This window comes from Callorhinchus milii, unplaced genomic scaffold, assembly GCF_018977255.1.
Source record: "Callorhinchus milii isolate IMCB2004 unplaced genomic scaffold, IMCB_Cmil_1.0 Scaffold5, whole genome shotgun sequence".
NCBI classification, from domain to species: Eukaryota; Metazoa; Chordata; class Chondrichthyes; order Chimaeriformes; family Callorhinchidae; genus Callorhinchus; species Callorhinchus milii.
This window is the reverse complement of record NW_024704746.1, coordinates 68045423-68064369: the sequence shown is the minus strand read 5'-3', so window position 1 is coordinate 68064369 and position 18947 is coordinate 68045423. Positions and strand designations below refer to the sequence as shown.

Sequence of the window (18947 nt, the reverse complement as noted above, 5' to 3'; positions counted from 1 at the left end):
TTTGAAGGATCTCAAACTGGATCCTCTGAGGTACTAACGGAGCTCAGTCACGAGGGATGTAATGGGTGTGTGGAGCCTTGTGCAGGAGAGGAGGGGAGGGTTGGAAAGGAGAGAGGGGGCACAAGCCATGAAGAGGCCATGATGTGCGAGCGCGCTGATACCTGGTAAGTGATCGGGAGACTTGAATTTGTAGGTGATATTTCGACATTGCAGTATCTCCACAACCAGCTGCTCTCCATCTGTCTTCATCTCCCTCTTCACGGCTATTTTAATCTCTCCCATGACCTGGGTTTTCCCTGCGTGGAAACATAAGCAGGAAGAGGAAAATAAAACATTGCAAACAAACAAACAAGCTTCCGCTGTGTGAAATTCACTGATCCGCCTAACTTCACCTGTCAACAAACCACGGGGTGAAAACTGCTTTGTGATCTTCTAATTATCACATTGGGGTCGTTTCTTAACTAGTATTTTGCTTAAGTGGCCCAGTGCTCACCAGCACCAGCGCAGACCCGATGGGGAGAGAGAGAGAGAGCAGGGAATGGGGTTAGAGTAGAGAGCTCCAGTGGGGGAGCGAGCCCCAGCACAGACACCATGGGGAGAGAGAGAGAGAGCAGGGAATGGGGTTAGAGAGCTCCAGTGGGGGAGCGAGCCCCAGCACAGACACGATGGGGGAATTACATCTTGTGCTGTGATAAAGACTGATCATAAGACATGATAAGACTCTAAAGCCAAGCTGCCATGCTCCCAGTGAACGTATCTGCAGAGGAAGCTAAGATGGTGCCAAGATACATTAATGGTACGTGGGAACTGTCCACCCACCTCCCAAATTATTATAATTCACCAATGTTTCTTCAGAATGAATCTCTGCAGCATTGGGCGGCAGAAAAGGCTTGAAGCGAGAGATGGGTGCTGAGGGCTGGCGGGCACCCAAGCTTGATCCTCCTCAGCGCTTTGTGACTCACAAGCAAGCTGCTCCTCACTGACAGAGACGGACTAAGCCGGTCGCTGAATCACCGAGGAGCTCAGTAATTAGGAGCCATTTAACCGTTTGAAGATTGGGGTGAAAGTCAGGTCAGTTGGCTGTTGTGTATCTCCTCCCCAAACCCTTCACACAGAGCTGTCACAGGGTGGAAGAAGAGAGCTTGTGTTTCGAGATGGTGTCTTGTTGTGCTGAACCATCTCGAAGAGCTTGACAGTAATTACAGCCGAGTTGTGGTGACTATTTTGGAGGCAGATGGCAAGGTTCCATGGTCGGGTCTGGTGAACAACCGATCTTTGCACGGATTGTTGGCCAGGACACCGGGAAAAATTCTCTTCTTATTTCCTTTCTTCTCAGGATCTTTAACTCTCGTCCAAAACTAATCCAGTCTCTCCTGACTGCAATAACCTTCCAGTTCTGGCATCATCAGATTCTTTTCATCACTGCTATATCCTTCCTATAGTGTGGAGACCAGAATTGGACACAGTCCAAATGTCATCCAATCAAGGTTTTGTATAAATTCAACATCACTTCCTTACTCTCTGGATATAAAGCCTAAGACCCCATGGTCTTAAATACCTGTGTAGGGGAGTAGGGCAGAGGGAGTTGGGATGGGAGGGTGGTTGAAGGCACGATCGAAGAGGAAGGTCTTCAGCCGGGACTTGAAGGAGGCAAGAGAGTAGGTGAGGCGGAGGGATTGCTGTTTGGGTGGGAAGTGCGGTCAGGCATCCAGCATCACTGCCCCCACACTCTGGACTTCCCACCCGAACAGCAATCCCTCCGCTTCCCCTACTCTCTTGCCTCCTTCAAGTCCCGTCTAAAGACCTTTCTCTTCGATGGAGCTGGAAGTGCCGGGGACCTGAAGCAGGCCAGTGTCTGCTGAGCGGAGGAAGCAGACTGGCTGATGTGGGGTTATGAGGTCGCAGAGGTTGGCATGAGCAAGATCATGGAGGGTTCTGCATTCAATTCTCTGAGGACTGGGGAGCCATCCTGGCATATTTCTGGAAGGGAAACATAAAACATTGCTTATGCGGCCTGCAGACATTTCTCAAATAGGGCAGCGGCCCTGAACAGCCAAAAGGAGTGAATGGGACAGAGAGCCCCTGATACCAACCCCGCCTCGCCCTTCCCTCCCCGCTCGGGCCCTAATCCCTAACCTTTCAGCGCTTTGAGACGTCCTCCTGACATGAAAGGTGTTTTACAATTGTAGTTTTGTACTGTATTGCATATCAAACGTAAGGATTATGAGGCACAGGATCTTCCTCTTACCTTCACTGTCCGCTAAGCCCATCACTGGCCCCTTCAGCTGGTCAGACACCTTTTGCTTTTCCCCTTTCAGTGGAGACTCAGCGTCCTGGCTCATCTTCCCCCTGTCACAGACCAATGATCGAGAAAGGTGTCTTTGAGGCTTTGTTTTTCAAACACCACATCCCCCACCCAGTCCCCGCTCCACCATCGGCGCTCGGGCCTTCAGCCTTTCTGCCCCAACTTTTTGGAACTCCATCCCGGAATCCCGTTGCCTCCCCCCTCCCTCGCCACCTTCAAGGCTCATCTCACAACCTCCTTCTTCGACTGCGTCTATGATCATCTTGCCACCACCACCCCCCGCCTTGTCCTCCACCCCTCCTGATCTCAATCCTCAGCTTGGGTGCAAACCCCTGAGTGTCCAGCGCCTCGGACCGTCCTCCTGATGTGAAAGGCGCTGTGCCGATGTGCGGTGTTGTTGTTGTCAGACTCACAGGCGCGGGGTGGTGAAGACGTTGCTGTCGCCCCCTGTGGAGCTGCCCTCGCTGTCCACGCTGTAGCCGCTGCCCACACTGCTGACCGAGGAGATGGTGGAGAAGGAGGACTCGCTGTTTCTGTGATTGGCCGTCCTCGCTTGGTGGAGAGCAGAGCGGGGGCGGAGGGGGGGGGAGAGGGGAGGAGGGAATGTCAAAGCTGCCGGGTTCAACACTCTACACCTACTCTCCCTTACTCACTCGCTCCCCCACCCTCTCACCTCCCCATTGCACATCAGCCATGATCTAACAGAATGGCAGAATAGGCATGAGGGGCTGAATGGCCTCCTCCTGTTCCTATGATGTATGTTGTTTTTTTCACCCACAAAACACACAGCCAATCCACTCTACAATGAATGGAGGGGTCCTGTAGTGTAGTGTAGTGTAGAGCACTCGCAAGCGAGAGAACCTGGGTTCAATTACCCAGTCGAGACTAAACCTTAGGCAATTTTCCTTACTGCACCCGTCTCTGTTTACCGAGCAGCCCCCACAAAATCTATCTACAATCACCTCTTCAAGGGAAAATGGGAGGGGAAAGCCCTGAGCCCTGAGGAGGAGCACAGCCATTCCTCCAAATAGCCCCAACCCAAGGCAGCCATTGCTCCCTCTTGCCCTTCTCACACCTCGTCAGCCGTCTGCTCGTGGGGGTACCTCACCTCTGATGCACCTTTCAGTCAAGCCAATGGCTCACTTGTCTTAAATGGGACCAACTCTTAACTGGGGTTTACTCAGTCGCCTGCACTACTCCCCCCACCCCAGAATATTTTCACCCACCGCGTCGCCTATGCCCTCCCCACCCCAGTGAAGCTGATCAATGGAGGCCGAGTCCTTACCTGCTTCTGGCTTGGGCGTCCCGTCAGACATGACCTTCCTGATGGCGAGCGAGCCTTTGCTGTCATTGGCTGGTGAGGGCAGATTGTCAGACTGAGTTCTCTGAATAGGGCGGAGGCCTGTTATGCTCTGTCTGTGCTTCCCGGCATGGGTCTGGGTCTGGGTCTGAGTCTGGGTCTGACCGCCCTTATGTGCTGTGTCAATGTGGGTGAAATGGAAACCCAGAATGTGTATCCTCAGATGGGACCAGCTTACACAATGTTTGGCATGCAAACACAAGTGTTTTCGTTTTAAAAACACGGGTTGTGTGTAAAAACAAAACAGAAAGAGATAAAACACAAAACACACACAGACACCGTGCAGAGCTCTAAGGAAGTCAAAACTGGCCCCGGTTCCTCTAATGCTGAGGTTCCAATTTGGGTAAAGGTTTGGTTGGGGTGGCAATGGGGTCAGAGGGGGTGGGAGGTAAGGGGTGGGAGCGGGGAGGGTGGGATCGAAGGGGTGGGGCGTGAGGAGGTGGGTGTGGGTAGAAGAGGTGGGAAGTAAAGGGGTGGGGCAGAAGGGAAACAGGCTGAAGGAGGTAGGGGGCGTAAGGAAGTGGGGCATAAGGAGGTGGGCATAAAGGGTGGGGTCAAAGTGGGTGGAGCAGAAAGGGGTGTGAGGTTCAAGCGGCTGGAAGCAGGTGGGTCAAAAAATGGATCAATGAATGAACACAATGTTATTGTTCCCCCCACAAACACCGCGGCAAACCCACCCATCTGGGAAGAACCTGTGTTTGGTCCACAGGAGCCGGCTTGGTGATGGAGTGGATCTGAGGTGGCGGATGGTAATAATGTGACATGATAGATTCCACCTCCCCCACACTCTCCCCACAAATACACACACTCCCCCTACCCCCACCCCCCTCCCTCTCGCCCTGGCCCACGGGAGGTTTATCAATGAGGACAGCCTGTATCCAAAAGCCACCCTCAATGGCAACTCCCCCACCACCCACCCCAGCCCCAAATCCCCCTCCTCTCCAATAACCCCGAGTTGTGGTCGGTCAATGGGATTCCATGTGCTTCCAATTGAGGCGAGGGGGAAGAACCTAGCAGTCACTTCACTTTACAGTATATCCTGTGAAGCGCTTTGAGACGTCTCGAAGACATGATCAGGCGCTGTATCAAATGCCAGGATTATTATTACAGAATAATTATAGACTGTCCTTGGCTGTCCCTGGGTTGGCCCGGCCCAATGTGGAGTCTCTGTCTCTCACTGGGGAAGGGGTGTGCGTGTGTGGTGTGGGTGGGGAGAGAGGGAAGGAGGAGGAGGGAGATGTGTCCGTGCTGACCGCTAACCGCTGGCTTCGTGTCTGTGTATAACATGGTGGTTGTGGCTCTGGTGTGAGAGGAGACTCGAGGCCAGGAACAGGCCAGTTTCACTGCCTTACCCCCAAATGATAAGTCAACAGTCAGGGAGGGTGATCAGTGACACACAATAACACAACCACACGGAGAGAGAGGGGAGAGGCAGAGACAGAGGGGAGAGACAGTGTGGGGAGAGGGGAAGCATTGGAGGGTAGAGAGAAAGTGGGGAAAAGGGCGGGGGGGACAGAGAGGGGCAAGAGAGAGGGGGGAAAGAAGGGAAAAGGGGGAGCAAGGGAGGGTAAAGAGAGAAAAATGGAGGGGGAAGAGAGAAAATGGAAAGGTGGGAGAGAGTGTGGGTCAGGGGAGAGGGGGGGGGAGAGCGGGGAAAAAGACAGGAGAGAGAGAGTGGGGAAAGGGGGAAGAGGGAGAGAACCGGAGAGATGGAGGGAATGGGGGGGGGGGGGAAGAGAGGGAGACGGTGCGGTCAGTGACGGGGAAGCTGGAGGGAAGGGGGAGGTGGGTATAGAGACACAGAGAGAGAGAGAGGGAGTGAGAGCAGGAGGTGGGAGCCACACACAGTGGAGGTCAGGACGGGACGGGACAGGACAGGACAGATGATGTTAAGCTGCCATGCTGAGGAGAGGAGGAGGATTATCGAGGTGGTTTACTTGGCTGGAATCGCAGTTGCTGGACGGCAGCTTCGGCAGCAGCGATGGCAGCTCCTGCGTCCTCCAGGTGTGTCTGGGTGACGCTGCTCTTACTCTGGCTCCGCGAAGGCCCGTGGGAGCGCAGGTGGCCCTCGGACGAGGACTTGGAGCTGACGGGGCTGCTCTGGGACTTCTCCATGGTCGACACGTGCATCTCTGTGTGGGGGGGGTGGGGGTTGTGGGGGTAGAGTGGGCGAAGGGGAAAGGAGTGGGGGAGAGGGGAGAAGGTGAATGGGAGGTGGGTTTAGGGGAGTGTGGTTAAGGGGTGAGGGAGCGGGAGGAAGGGGGAACGTGAGCGGGGAAGTGGGGGGCAGGGGGTGAGAAGGGCAGAGGGTGAGAGGAGAACGTGGGGGAACAGATTAAAGGATGGGGAATGGGGGAAAAGGTGAGCGAGAGAGTGGGGGGGGGGGGGAGAAGTAAACAACACATTAATAAATGCATTGATCACAGGTTGTAATTGTCCTTTTCATTCGGAGCCAAATTGCTTCACCTTCAAAACAGACGGTCACTACACTTTACAGTGCATCCCGTGAAGCGCTTTGAGACGTCTTGAGGACATGATGAGGCGCTGTGTCAGATGCGACGATTATTATTATTATTATTATTATTATTATTATTATTATTATTATTATTATTATTACCTTTTGAAGGATCCGGAAAGATACCATGGCTCCGACTCTTGATGACGGACGTCTTGGGCGTCTGTTGGCTGCTCTGACCAGACTGGGAGCGAGCGTGCTCGATGCTCTCACTCTGCTCCTTCAGCTGGTACCAGTGGAGGGTGTTGTCCAGGTGGGAGGTGTTGGACAGGTCAATTAGCACCTGGGAAACAAGACAACGCAGGTCAGGAGAGGCTGCGAGTCCCCACCAGGCTCCCCGGCCTCTCACTGCTGAGGCCCATAGACGTTTGTTAGGTCAGAGTCTCAACGGGTAATTGGAGTTGAGGTAGAGATCAGCCACGATCTTATGCAATGGCAGAACAGGCTTGAGGGGCTGAATGGCCTCCTCCCGTTCCTATCAGCCCCGGCCTCACTCAGCTCCACTGGCTCCTCAACTCCCCACCGTCTCGGCCTCGCCTTCAAGTCCCTCCAAACCCCCTCCCTCCCCTCCTCAAACCTCCTGCAACCCTACAGACCCGCTCACTTACTTTGCTGTGGGCTGTGTCCTTGTGGATGGGGTTAGAGCAGAGAGCTCCAGTGTGGGGGGGAGCGAGCACCAGCACAGACACGTTGAGGTGGGGGGGGAGCGAGGGAGAGCAGGGGATGCAGGGGAGGTGTCTCGATGGAGCCAGCGACCTGGTCCCAACCCCTGTGTGATTTCTGTCTGATACAGAAACACCCGTTTTGTCAAAGGCAACAATAACACGACTCACTTCACCCAGGAAATCATTGGAGGAGAATCGATCGTAGTCCCACACTGTAACCTCCAGCGTCTTCTTTCTGAGCTGCGGGTCAGAGCGGGAAAAGTCACTGAATGGGAATGTGATCCAGTTCCCCCCCCCACTCCCCTTCCCACCTCCACCTTACCCCCACCCCTATCCCCTCGCAACCCCAGCACAGAGACACTCCATCATCTCCAGCTGTGTACACACTGGCTGCCGAGCTCGTCCACAAGACACACAGTCACTACACTGTGTAGCAAATCCCACACCCTATGCTCCCCCTGCCCCCCACCACACACACACACACACACACACTCAGACCTGCCACCCACCTGCTCCATGGAGATGTTCTTGTAGATCACAGTCTGATTCCACTCGGGGTTCAAGCTCTTCTGTAAGTGTTTGGTTCTGCGCTTATTCTCTGCACTGTTAAACACAGAGGGTGTCAGTCTGAGTCTCTCTCTCTCTCTCTCTCTCCTGACATCGACACATGCTCCGTTATGCAGCAAATAATATAATATAATATAATATAATATAATATAATATAATATAATGTAATAATATAGCGGCTGTGAACCTGCTTTGTGTTTCATATCAATGATGTGGTCACTGTGCGCAATTGGTTGCTGCGTTTTTTTCACAAATACACAGTCGCTGCACTTTATAGCGTATCCTGTGAAGCGCTTTGAGACGTTCTCAACGACGCGATGAGGCGCTGTAAATGCCGGGATTATTATTATTATTAATGTCTACCCGAAAAACTGGGGGAGAAAGAGAGAGAGAGAGAGAGAGAGAGAGAGAGCGAGAGCGAAAGAGAGAGAGAGAGAGAGAGAGGAGTGATTAAAAGCAATACCTTGCGTTCTGGACAACCATAACTTGGCTGAGGCCAATCCAGAGGTTGGAGGAGAGAAAGAGACACACACACAAAAAAGAGAGAGGCAGAGAGAGAGAAAGGGAGAGAGAGATGAGCCAGACCGACAGCTGGAGGCAAGGATATTCAATTCACTTTACAACTGTTGACGCTGAAAGGAACAGACGAGGTCAACAAGACACAAAGGCTCTCCAGCAGTCTCTTCCCATCCACCGGACCCTTCGCACGCTCACTCGCTCGCACACTCGCTCGGGGGAGGGGAGTTTGTTAACTGCGATTTAAACTGCGGAGTGCGAACAATAATATTATGGAGGATAATCATCACATCAACAACAACAACAACAACAACAACAACATCACGTGGGAACCTCTCGCTTCAGGGAAGGACAATGACCGAGGATGTCTCCTGGGAATGGGAGTGTGTTCTCCCCACCCCCCCAACCCCGCACCACCTCCTTTGGTTGGGAATATACACAGACACACGCACACGCACACGCTCACTCACACACAGATACATCAACACACACACACGCAGACACACCAACACACACACAGACACACACACACAGACACACCAACACACACAGACACTCACACACAGACAGACACACCAACACACACACAGACAACACACACACACATCAACACACACACAGACACACACACACACACACAGACACAGACACACACACACACCCACGTCAGCCACACAGCAGACGGGTCACTTACCCTCTTCCTGGCAGCAGATAGACTTTAACAAACGGGTCGGAATAGCCGTTGGTGTCCCGGGACGCCAGGCTCCGAGCCTGTAGCACGTGAATCACCAGGTTACCAACCTGCTTGTCATAGTTCATTTGTAGCTAAAGTGGAGGGGGGGGAGAATGACCATCAGTTATTATTAAATAGCCGTGAAAAATTAATAAGAAGGATTATTGTTATATTATTATTAAATACTGTTACCTTACATCACTGAACAGGGAGTAAGGGAGAGGGGGGAGACCGATAAGGACAGACACGATGGGGAGCGAGCAGGGAATGGGATCAAAGTAGAGAGCTCCGCTCTCAAAGCGCTTCACAGGGCTTTACTTGTAAAGGTTAGTGACTGTGTGTTGTGCAGGCGAACAGGTGGGTGAGATGCGGATGGTAAATGAGATGGGTTTTACCTGAATTTCACCACTGATCGGACGTGACTTGCTTGTGGCATCGGAAGGCTGTAAACAGATAAAAGACCAACAGATTTGGTAACAATTCCCGTGTCTTTCCTTTTCTCTCCTCCGCTGTTTGTCAGGGAGATGTTTCCTTATCTTCCCTGGGGATGGGGAGCTGAACTGGCTCCCAGGTGACATGTTTTGGCAACAGAGCCCCCTCCCATCCCCTCCCCTCACTCTCTGTGCCGATCTCCAGTCCCCGGGTCCTGAGCCGGGAGGGGCCGCAGTGTCCCAGGGCACTCACTGCTGATGGCAGCACAGCCCGGCCCGGCCCATCGGCAGGACCTGGAAGGGCCGACCAGTCACTGGGGCAGGGAATCCTCCCCCTCAGCCCCTGGTAACCCCGGAGCCAAAGCCCTGACTAACGGGGTGGGTTAGGGTGGTCCTTGCTGGACAAGCAGCGGGAAAGCTTGGCCAGACAGCGCTCTCTCTCTTTCAGTGGCCAAGCGCTGTGTGGGTTTAGCTGGTTAGACTCCAGCAGTTACCAGGAAGGACGGGTCAAGGCCAGGACGTTGGCATCGTTCAGGAAACAGCCGGACGTTGTGATGGGAGGATGGACGGTCAGTCAGGCCGGGATTGGGATGAGATCAGATGAGCCGAAGGCATTTTTTTTCCCCCTGAGCGTTGGGTGTGATGGACATGGCGAAGCTGACCTTAGTGCTGTGCCGTTTCTTGTTGATAGCGGGTGAGCCGGGCTGACCGGGGCTGGGGATGGTGCTGGAGCCGGCTGAGGTGGTGGTGGAGTGACTGTGCGCAGCTCGCTCTGAGCCTGAAGGCATCTGTTGCCACACCTTCTGCAGCTCGGCTGCCAGCTGTTTGGGATCAACTCCGGGAGACTTTTGTTTTTCTCCTGCGATTATCAGCGAAAAAAAATTATTATTATTATTATTAATAAACACAGAGAGAGAGAGAAGCTGCTCATTGAGGCAGCCAACAACCCTGATAGCGAGCACGGTGGGCAACGGTCAGGGCAACCACAGCACAGCCACCAGGTGACACTGCTCCACCGGCCCCCACAGTGCATGTCAGACACCCGGCCGGTCACGGTGACGGGTTTCCGTGTGGGTGTCAGACACCCGGCCGGTCACGGTGACGGGTTTCCGTGTGGTCAGACACCCGGCCGGTCACGGTGACGGGTTTGTGTGTGTGTTAGATACATATGGCATGCGGAGAAATGTCCGATCAGGAACTGTGATCTAATGAGCCACTTTAACCCAAGGTTATTATACAATATTTATAATTCAGATGGGATCCAAGTCTCCTTGTTGGTGCCACTGAAACATCCTCCCTCTTTCATCTCCCATTGCCTGGACAATGAACCTGCCTTTCATCATCTGTGTTCCTCTGCTGTCTGATCCCATCCGCAATCTCTCTCGCTCTTCACATCTCTCTCCTGTTCTCTCTCTTTTGTTCTCTACACCTCCCGCTCTCACTCTCTCGCTTTGTCTCGCTCTTTTTTTTCTCCCTCTCTTTCTTCCGCTCTCTGTGTCGCTTCCTCTTTCTCTCACTCTCCTTTCGCGCCTGTCTTCGCGTTGTCCCTCCAACTCTCTCTCCTCTCCCTCGGCTTGTTTCCCCTCCCCTTCTGTCAACAAACCGGCCACTTTCCAATTCCGATCGAAATACTCAGCGAGAGCCATGAAGCAGAGAGAGAGAGAGAGAGAGAGACAGAGACAGAGAGAGAGACGTGTGAATTATTTATCACCAGGACAGACGTTCCCTGCTCTCCCACTGCGGAAGCTGAGGCGGGGGCAGAGAGTGACAGTGCCTGCGGCTCCTCTCTGTGTGTGTTGGGCTGGAGGTGATGTGCAGAAACAGTGAACATGACACACACTTGACATTTCAAGGCAATGTACCTCTCTGTCTCCCTGTCATCTTTCTTTGTCTTTCTTCCACTCTTCATCCGCTCACCTCGCAGGAGCCCCTGTGCCTGCCCCCGCCCCCTCCCTTGCCTCCTTTAAGGCATGTCGCAAGACCCTCCTCTTCAATCGGGTCTTCAACCACCCTCCTACCCCCCACCCTCCTGCCCCCCACCCTCCCTGCCCTCCAACCCCTCCAGCTCGGGTCCACCCCTGACTGTCCAGTGTCTGGGGACGTCCTCCTGACGCGAAAGACGCCGTGTAAATGTGACGAGTTGCACAGTCGAAGAGGAAGTTTCTGAGACAGGCCTTGAAGGAGACAACGGAGGTGGTGAGGCGAAGGGACTGTGGGATGGAGCTCCAGAGGGTGGGGCAGAAGGCTGAAGGCTTGACCGCCGAGGGCGGGGTGGGCCGGGCCAGATCTCGCTGAGTGGAGGGACAGGATGATGATATTGACATGACGGTAGTGCTCAGCACACGGATGTACAAACATGATCCACGCGGGAAGGCGGGCGGGAGGACAGTACCTACCAGCCTTGGCTGGGCTGTGTAAATCCAGGTGTTGGATACTTTCTGAGCCTGACAGCATGTTGACATCTCTGTGGGGGGGGGGAAAGAGTGAGAGAGGAGGTCAGTGTGTGTGGCTCTCACTGGCCAATGGTTAATGGCGGGACCCTCCTCAAGCCCTCTGACCCCCCCCACTCCATCCCCACCCCCCACCCCACACACACACACGCCATCTTTATCGACTGGAAAAAAGTCAGTCACTTCCCTCCACCCACAATCCTGTGTGTTATTCCTCTTCCATCGCCCCCTCCCCTTATCCTCCCCCCCACAACCCCACATCTCATTCCCCCCTCTTTCCCGCTCCCTCTGTGTCCCCCCCCATCGCCTGCCCCCACGTATCAAATTTCATTCAATACGATTTAAATGAAATCTATCACACGATTAATCGGTCAATGTGCGGTGTCGATAATCATTGCTGCACTCGAGGGAATTGGACACAGGTTTCAGAGTGTTAAAGGGTGTGGGGGAGAGTGAGAGTGAAGAGGTGAATGGGAAAGAACAGGAGAGGGAAGGAGAGTGGGAGAGAGAAGTGCAAGTTGGGAGAGCGCGCGGGAGAGAGTGAGAGAGAGAGCAGAAAGGAGCAGGAGAAAGCGGGGTGAAGAACATGGAGAAGAGGAACAATATTACAGGGAAAACGGCAGGCATTAGAGAGCTCCAGTGGGGGAGCGAGCCCCAGCACAGGCACCATGGGGGGAGAGAGAGAGAGCAGGGAATGGGGTTAGAGTAGAGAGCTCCAGTGGGGGAGCGAGCCCCAGCACAGACACCATAGGGAGAGAGAGAGAGAGAGAGAGAGAGAGCAAAGGAAATGGCATTCGAGTGGTGCGGGTGAGGAGACATCTGCTCTGAGGGACAGGGAGGTGTGTGTATAAAAGTTCCACCTTATAACATGATGTAAAATAAAAGTCATGAGGCTGTAACGGTAAGCAGAGTGATGGGGGAAAAACTCACAGTCTTACACATATTTCAGCTTCCCCTGTGGGTACTGTGAGGACCGACTGCACCTCCTCATAGGTTTTTCCCGTCAAAGGAATCCCGTTCCATTCCAGCACTTGCATTCCTGCCGGAACACAGAGCAACAACAACAACAGCAAGTTACATTGGCCCCAGCGCCTTCACATCAGGGGGAACGGCAGAAGTCACGAGAAATTAGGGATGTGCACTCAAACTACAGCAGCATCATGATTAATGAATGAGTCATTCAGACGCTGTCGCCTCGACAGACCTGTTCTTCACCTGAACGGCTGCTTGCGTTGTGGCCGAAACGTCGTGAGAATTATTTTATTATGTTTTATTTATATTATTTTATTATTTCCCTTCTACGTGACTTTACCGAAAGAACCAAGAAGATGAAAGGTCACGTGTTATTATTGTGATTTCTATTTAAAATGAAAGACGTTTGTTTATAGGCTTGGGTGATGAAGCCAGTGTGCCCGGAGGACTCTGAAACTCAGCACAGAGATCCTGTATCTAATCCTGCGGCTGATCTACACGGCTTTCAATGGGTTAGCCCCACAATATCTGCAGGGACGATCTCTGTTTACGCTCCAACGAGCTCCCCGAAACCTTTGGATCGCCTTCCTCTAAGGAATCTGAGGTGAAGGCTAATTTCCCGGGGTGAGCGGCTTTTGCCAGTGCAGCTCCCAGACTAGGGAATGCATTTCCTAAGGTAATAAGAATGATCAGAGTCAGTAAAGCCTTTTAAGTCTGTCTTGAATACTAACCGCTTTAAATTGGCCTTTACTGCCGAGTCCTAGCCTTTTACCCTGATTTTGTTTATTTCCTGCTTTCCATAGACAGCGCATTGGGATGCAGCTGCATTACAGATGTAATTAATTATTATTAAACATTCTTGCTATGCTGCTGCCTTCAAAGGAATCATGTTAGTTAGCAGGCAGATGTTTTATGGATATCACGGCCCTTGATAGAACCGGTGATTCACGACTCATTTATGCATGATCTGTGAGTCAGCCTGCAAGTTGCTGGATTGCAGGCAAGGACTACGAGGACAAGGATCGTGCAGCCTGCGCTCAATAATATATGAATACTGTGTTTGTTGTGTTGAATATGTTGAGTGTTAAGGTAAACTACAGCATTCGCGTCTTCCATTTGCAAATCTGCAACGGCGCTTCTTGGAGTTTTGAGGCCGTGGTCCGAGATGGGTGTTAAAGCCCTGGGTTAGTGTTTGATGAGGCCGAATGCAGTGTAGCAAAAGTATAAAGGGTTATAAGGGGATAGTCAAGTGATGCGAGCTGATGATAACTAGTGTGTCATTATAATCGGTGTTTTTCATGGCAGTTCAATTCAGTAAAGTCACGTAGAAGGGAAATAATAAAATAATAAAAATAAAACATAATAAAATAATTCTCACGACGTTTCGGCCACAACGCAAGCAGCCGTCCTCAAGTGAAGAACAGGTCTGTCGTGAGAATTATTATGTTTTATTTTTTATTATTTATTAATTCCCTTCTACGTGACTTTACCGAAAGAACCAAGAAGATGAATCCCTGCAGTCACGATAGCTTTAAATCGAAAGTTAAATTCAGTTTAACACGTAGGCTTTCGCGACCAATATTATTCATAATGAAGGTTTGTTTTGGGTTATATCGCGTTATTATAAATGTCTCGCAACCCTCCACCACCCGACACGGCCAATCAGTTAAATTCAGCCAGCAGTTATATTTTTTACTCCAGTTTCCTTCCATTCACCATCAACAGCAGCAGCAGCCATGATCTTGGCTGCTGATAAAGATCATACATCGAGCTTTTTCTGTGCAGCTCCAGGACCATTGCCTCTGACAATTAGACAATCAAAATCTTTAGAGCTATTTAAAGCTGCCCTGAAAACTCACCTCTTTAAATTTCCCTTTTCCCAATAGTTGTGGTCGTTTACGCTGCTGTTCTGTCTTATTTCCTGCTTTCCATACACGGCGGCGCATTGGGATCCTTGGATGAAATGCCCCTTACGAAATGTAAATTATTATATTATATCCACTATCAGATGAAGGCCCTCCCCGCACCATCGCCAACCCCTCACGGTGCTACAACACCTTCACCCATCTCACCTCTTCTGCCTTTGAGCCCGGTCTCCATATTCATGGTGACCGTTTTCATGGTCAGAGCTCACTCACTTCCTTGCCGGTCGATACGATGCTTCTAATTTCCATTTGTTCCCTCGTCCACGTGTTTCTTTTTCTGTCTCTCAGTGTGAGTCTGAGCAGGCGTCTCTCGTTGCTTCTTTGTGCAATGTGTACAGGTTTGAGCCTTTCTTCTGTAGGCACATTGGCATGTTTCCTTTTCATTATCAAGGGGACAAAATGAAAGGATTCTCGGCACACGGTATGAACGTGGCTAGAAACCAGTTCATAATTTAGTCAGCATTGTATATTCTGGTCACAGTCTTCGTATAGACAATTTGGGGGATTTGAGTCCAGTCATAGTCTGTGGATGTCACATAGTCGTTCTCTTACGCGCGTGTAGCAGCCATCAATCGTAATCCACTCTTCGTCGTGAAATGTTGGTCGGAGTGAGGAGGCGTGCAATTTTGTCTACCCCAATATCACCACGTCAGCCAATGAGTGAACCCAGTAAATCGTGTTTATTTACACCGATCTAGTCAATCACAAAGTTTGGTATTCATCAGTGCACTGCAGTCTCTAAATACACCGCAAAATTACTTTCATCTGCATCTTCAATCAGACTCATTATTTTTGATCTCATCATTGTTATGCTTGGGTTTCTCGTGGGTATTTGTAGTTATTATCATGGATCATGATTTTCTACTAATCATACTCACTGTTGACTTTTTTTTTACTGTTGACAACAATTTTTGTTACTTATTTTCTTTACCAAATGAACGCTGCTTGAAATACCACCGATTTATTTGTGGAGGTTTTAATTTAAAACAATAATAATAATAAGTTGCAACAAGGTTTGACCTGCCATTGTAGAGGAATAAATAAGATCAATAATAAACGTCAACATGTTGAAAAAGCATAATATGTCACCGCAATGTCACTTCCCACAGCTAAAACATACAACAATGCTACTTGAATTATGCCAGAATATATATTATGTATTTACTCTAGAGTTTGACAATTATTTGCAAAAAGTTTCATTGCATTTTTAAAACATGTTACTTTCAATTACAGTGCCATAAATGATCACACATCCTTCCAATCTTTTTTAGATTTGTCGTAATTTTTTAAATTATTATTATCATGGGAGAGAGATGGTTTGCTGTGACGCCTGCAAAATGTTTGATTCTCAGCCACTATTCTAACGTCAGTGGCACGTCACATCTGAACCGGTCGTTCCTCCCCCTCCCCTGCCACTTCACCAACTCACACCGAGCAGCACCAGCATAGTGACGGAGATCAAACAGCCCCCGATGACTGACGCAATGTTGCGATGGCCATTTTATCCTCCAGTGGAAATTAAATTGAGCTGAAAAATTAAGTTTAGTGAATTTTAGCGGCTAATTTATAGGTCTCGTGAGCATTGTCTTCTAAGTTTAATCGAACCATTTCGAAGTGGCAGATATGTCGCATTATGCACCTAAAATGTGTCATTTTCTCACTGCAGGCATGTCAGTGGCCATGTATACAGGAGCATATCTAGAGCCCTACAGAGGCTGTATAGTCACTGTTAAGCTATAATAAGAGAACCAATCTTGCAGCTTCATTTTAATATTAATACAGCATTGGGAGATTTTAAAAAACCAAAGCAATAATAGCAAAATATATAATTTTACTGAAGCATACGGCATACTAAAGGTATTTTTTAGAACGAAATCTACAATTTACTAAAAAAAATCAATACGGTTTCAATTATAATCTTAGCATTTTCAATAACCGATTTATTATGAATTTTGTGTGATTTCATTCATAACGAGAACATCAATGCATTCCTCAAAAATACATTCTAAACAACAATTGAGGCTTTTAAAAAGTGAGCCAAAATAATGTGCAGCTGATCTGCAGTGTTTATTTATTTATTTATCCATGTGTAAAATTTACATGTAAATATATCTGTAAAAAAATACATTGCTTCACAATCGCCTATACTGTACATTGAAACCAATTAAATAATTAAAATGTAGGACGAGAATTCAACAAATTAAACCACAGAGTAATGGTGTTGAGACAACATTTCCTTGCACGTTATCGTAAACTACCTTGGAAACAGGAACGCACTACTTGTTAAATCTGTGAATATCATGCGTCACTGAGTGGGTGGGGTGATGAAGAAAGTATGACGTTGGTGAAGGGTCCAGATTGAAAGACCTCACGTGATGAGGTGACAAAGGTCACGTGATGCGACAATGAAATTAGCATCAACCCCGAGCAATTCACTGCGGCATTGAAGGCCGCCGCCAAACTGTCGCCATCTCTCGTAATCCTGTAATGTAACAATCCTCCTCGCACCCGTACTCGATCCTGTTTCATCGACTCTCCACGGTGGTACATGCTCACGGGTGCATTCCCTGCCTTGGCGTCTGTGGAATAGATGGTTTCGAAGCTGGGCAGGACCAAAGGTGACCTACTCAGGCTGGGAAGGATCTATAAACAGCGGCTTAGAGAATAAGCGGTTTCAGTAAATACACGACATTTGAGGTTACGTTTTAATTACCATAACGCCGTGTGGAATAGGAGGCCCTTCACCTCCATATGCAGGGCAGGCAGTTAATGAAGCCTTGCCAAAAGACCGATGATCTGTCTTAATCTGGACAGGCGCCATGAATTACCAGTAGGCAAGATCGCGGACCTCGGTTTTTAGCTCTGCTGACTGACAGCCACAGTATTTCTTGCTTGTGCCTTTTCATTCACATTATACGCCGCTAGCAAGGCCACGTTGATGTGAATACGGTGCCTCCATCCGGTAGAAATCCACCAATTCATCAATCCAAACCATTGCGTAGCCTGATTACACGCGGAAACCTGTTAATAACAAGTAAAAATAATTATTTTGTCAGAAGACCCGCTAATATAGGGTTTCTCAGTGCAGATACTATAGTGTCAATAGCCTTGAATTAACTTATTGAACTATATTAGCACGGACAATGTTTCGATTTCTGACCTGGTTCTTTGAATAAAATGGTGTTTGAATAGGATTTAGCAAATGGGTGGATGCTGCTATATTCCTTGCAGACGTGTTCAAGCTTTTTCGGAGCAAGGCAGACATGGAGCCAGACACACAAAGTTAAGTTTTAATTGGAGACTCAAATGCGCCAATGATTGTATTCATGTACGTGCATGCGCATGAGCCAAATACATATTTAACTTAGTTTAAATTCGTATCATTGCTAATATAGCACAAACGTATCGTTGAATACCTCCAATAATTATTTTAGGTGACAAATGTGTTTAAAATTCAGCCTGAACTTAAACAAAATAATGTTTTAATTGCTCAACCATAATATGTATTAATATTACACGTGTATTGTACATTTCCTCCTGCACTTCTGTTGAGTATAAAACATAGATTTTTTAAATAAAGACCTTTCATATACCTTTAGCTGTCAGATGTCCCACAACCAGAGAAAATGTTTAAGAAAGTTTTTTTTTGGTGGGGAGGAGGGGAGTGACCAGAATCTCATTCAATACGATTTAAATGAAATCTATCACACGATTAATCGGTCAATGTGCGGTGTCGATAATCATTGCTGCACTCGAGGGAATTGGACACAGGTTTCAGAGTGTTAAAGGGTGTGGGGGAGAGTGAGAGTGAAGAGGTGAATGGGAAAGAACAGGAGAGGGAAGGAGAGTGGGAGAGAGAAGTGCAAGTTGGGAGAGCGCGCGGGAGAGAGTGAGAGAGAGAGCAGAAAGGAGCAGGAGAAAGCGGGGTGAAGAACATGGAGAAGAGGAACAATATTACAGGGAAAACGGCAGGCATTAGAGAGCTCCAGTGGGGGAGCGAGCCCCAGCACAGGCACCATGGGGGGAGAGAGAGAGAGCAGGGAATGGGGTTAGAGTAGAGAGCTCCAGTGGGGGAGCGAGCCCCAGCACAGACACCATAGGGAGAGAGAGAGAGAGAGAGAGAGAGAGCAAAGGAAATGGCATTCGAGTGGTGCGGGTGAGGAGACATCTGCTCTGAGGGACAGGGAGGTGTGTGTATAAAAGTTCCACCTTATAACATGATGTAAAATAAAAGTCATGAGGCTGTAACGGTAAGCAGAGTGATGGGGGAAAAACTCACAGTCTTACACATATTTCAGCTTCCCCTGTGGGTACTGTGAGGACCGACTGCACCTCCTCATAGGTTTTTTCCCGTCAAAGGAATCCCGTTCCATTCCAGCACTTGCATTCCTGCCGGAACACAGAGCAACAACAACAACAGCAAGTTACATTGGCCCCAGCGCCTTCACATCAGGGGGAACGGCAGAAGTCACGAGAAATTAGGGATGTGCACTCAAACTACAGCAGCA

General features: G+C 49.6%; 1 protein-coding gene across 1 annotated transcript in view; it reads right to left on the bottom strand.

The window, feature by feature from the left end:
• The window catches only part of pcloa (piccolo presynaptic cytomatrix protein a), a 113941-nt gene that overhangs the window by 4882 nt on the left and 90112 nt on the right, over positions 1 to 18947 (bottom strand). The window contains 13 exon segments of the mRNA XM_042335464.1: positions 162 to 296; positions 2249 to 2349; positions 2719 to 2857; positions 5603 to 5797; positions 6283 to 6463; positions 7014 to 7085; positions 7355 to 7448; positions 7876 to 7902; positions 8623 to 8753; positions 9057 to 9104; positions 9755 to 9951; positions 11489 to 11556; positions 12473 to 12581. Coding sequence (XP_042191398.1) covers positions 162 to 296; positions 2249 to 2349; positions 2719 to 2857; positions 5603 to 5797; positions 6283 to 6463; positions 7014 to 7085; positions 7355 to 7448; positions 7876 to 7902; positions 8623 to 8753; positions 9057 to 9104; positions 9755 to 9951; positions 11489 to 11556; positions 12473 to 12581 — 1497 coding nt within the window.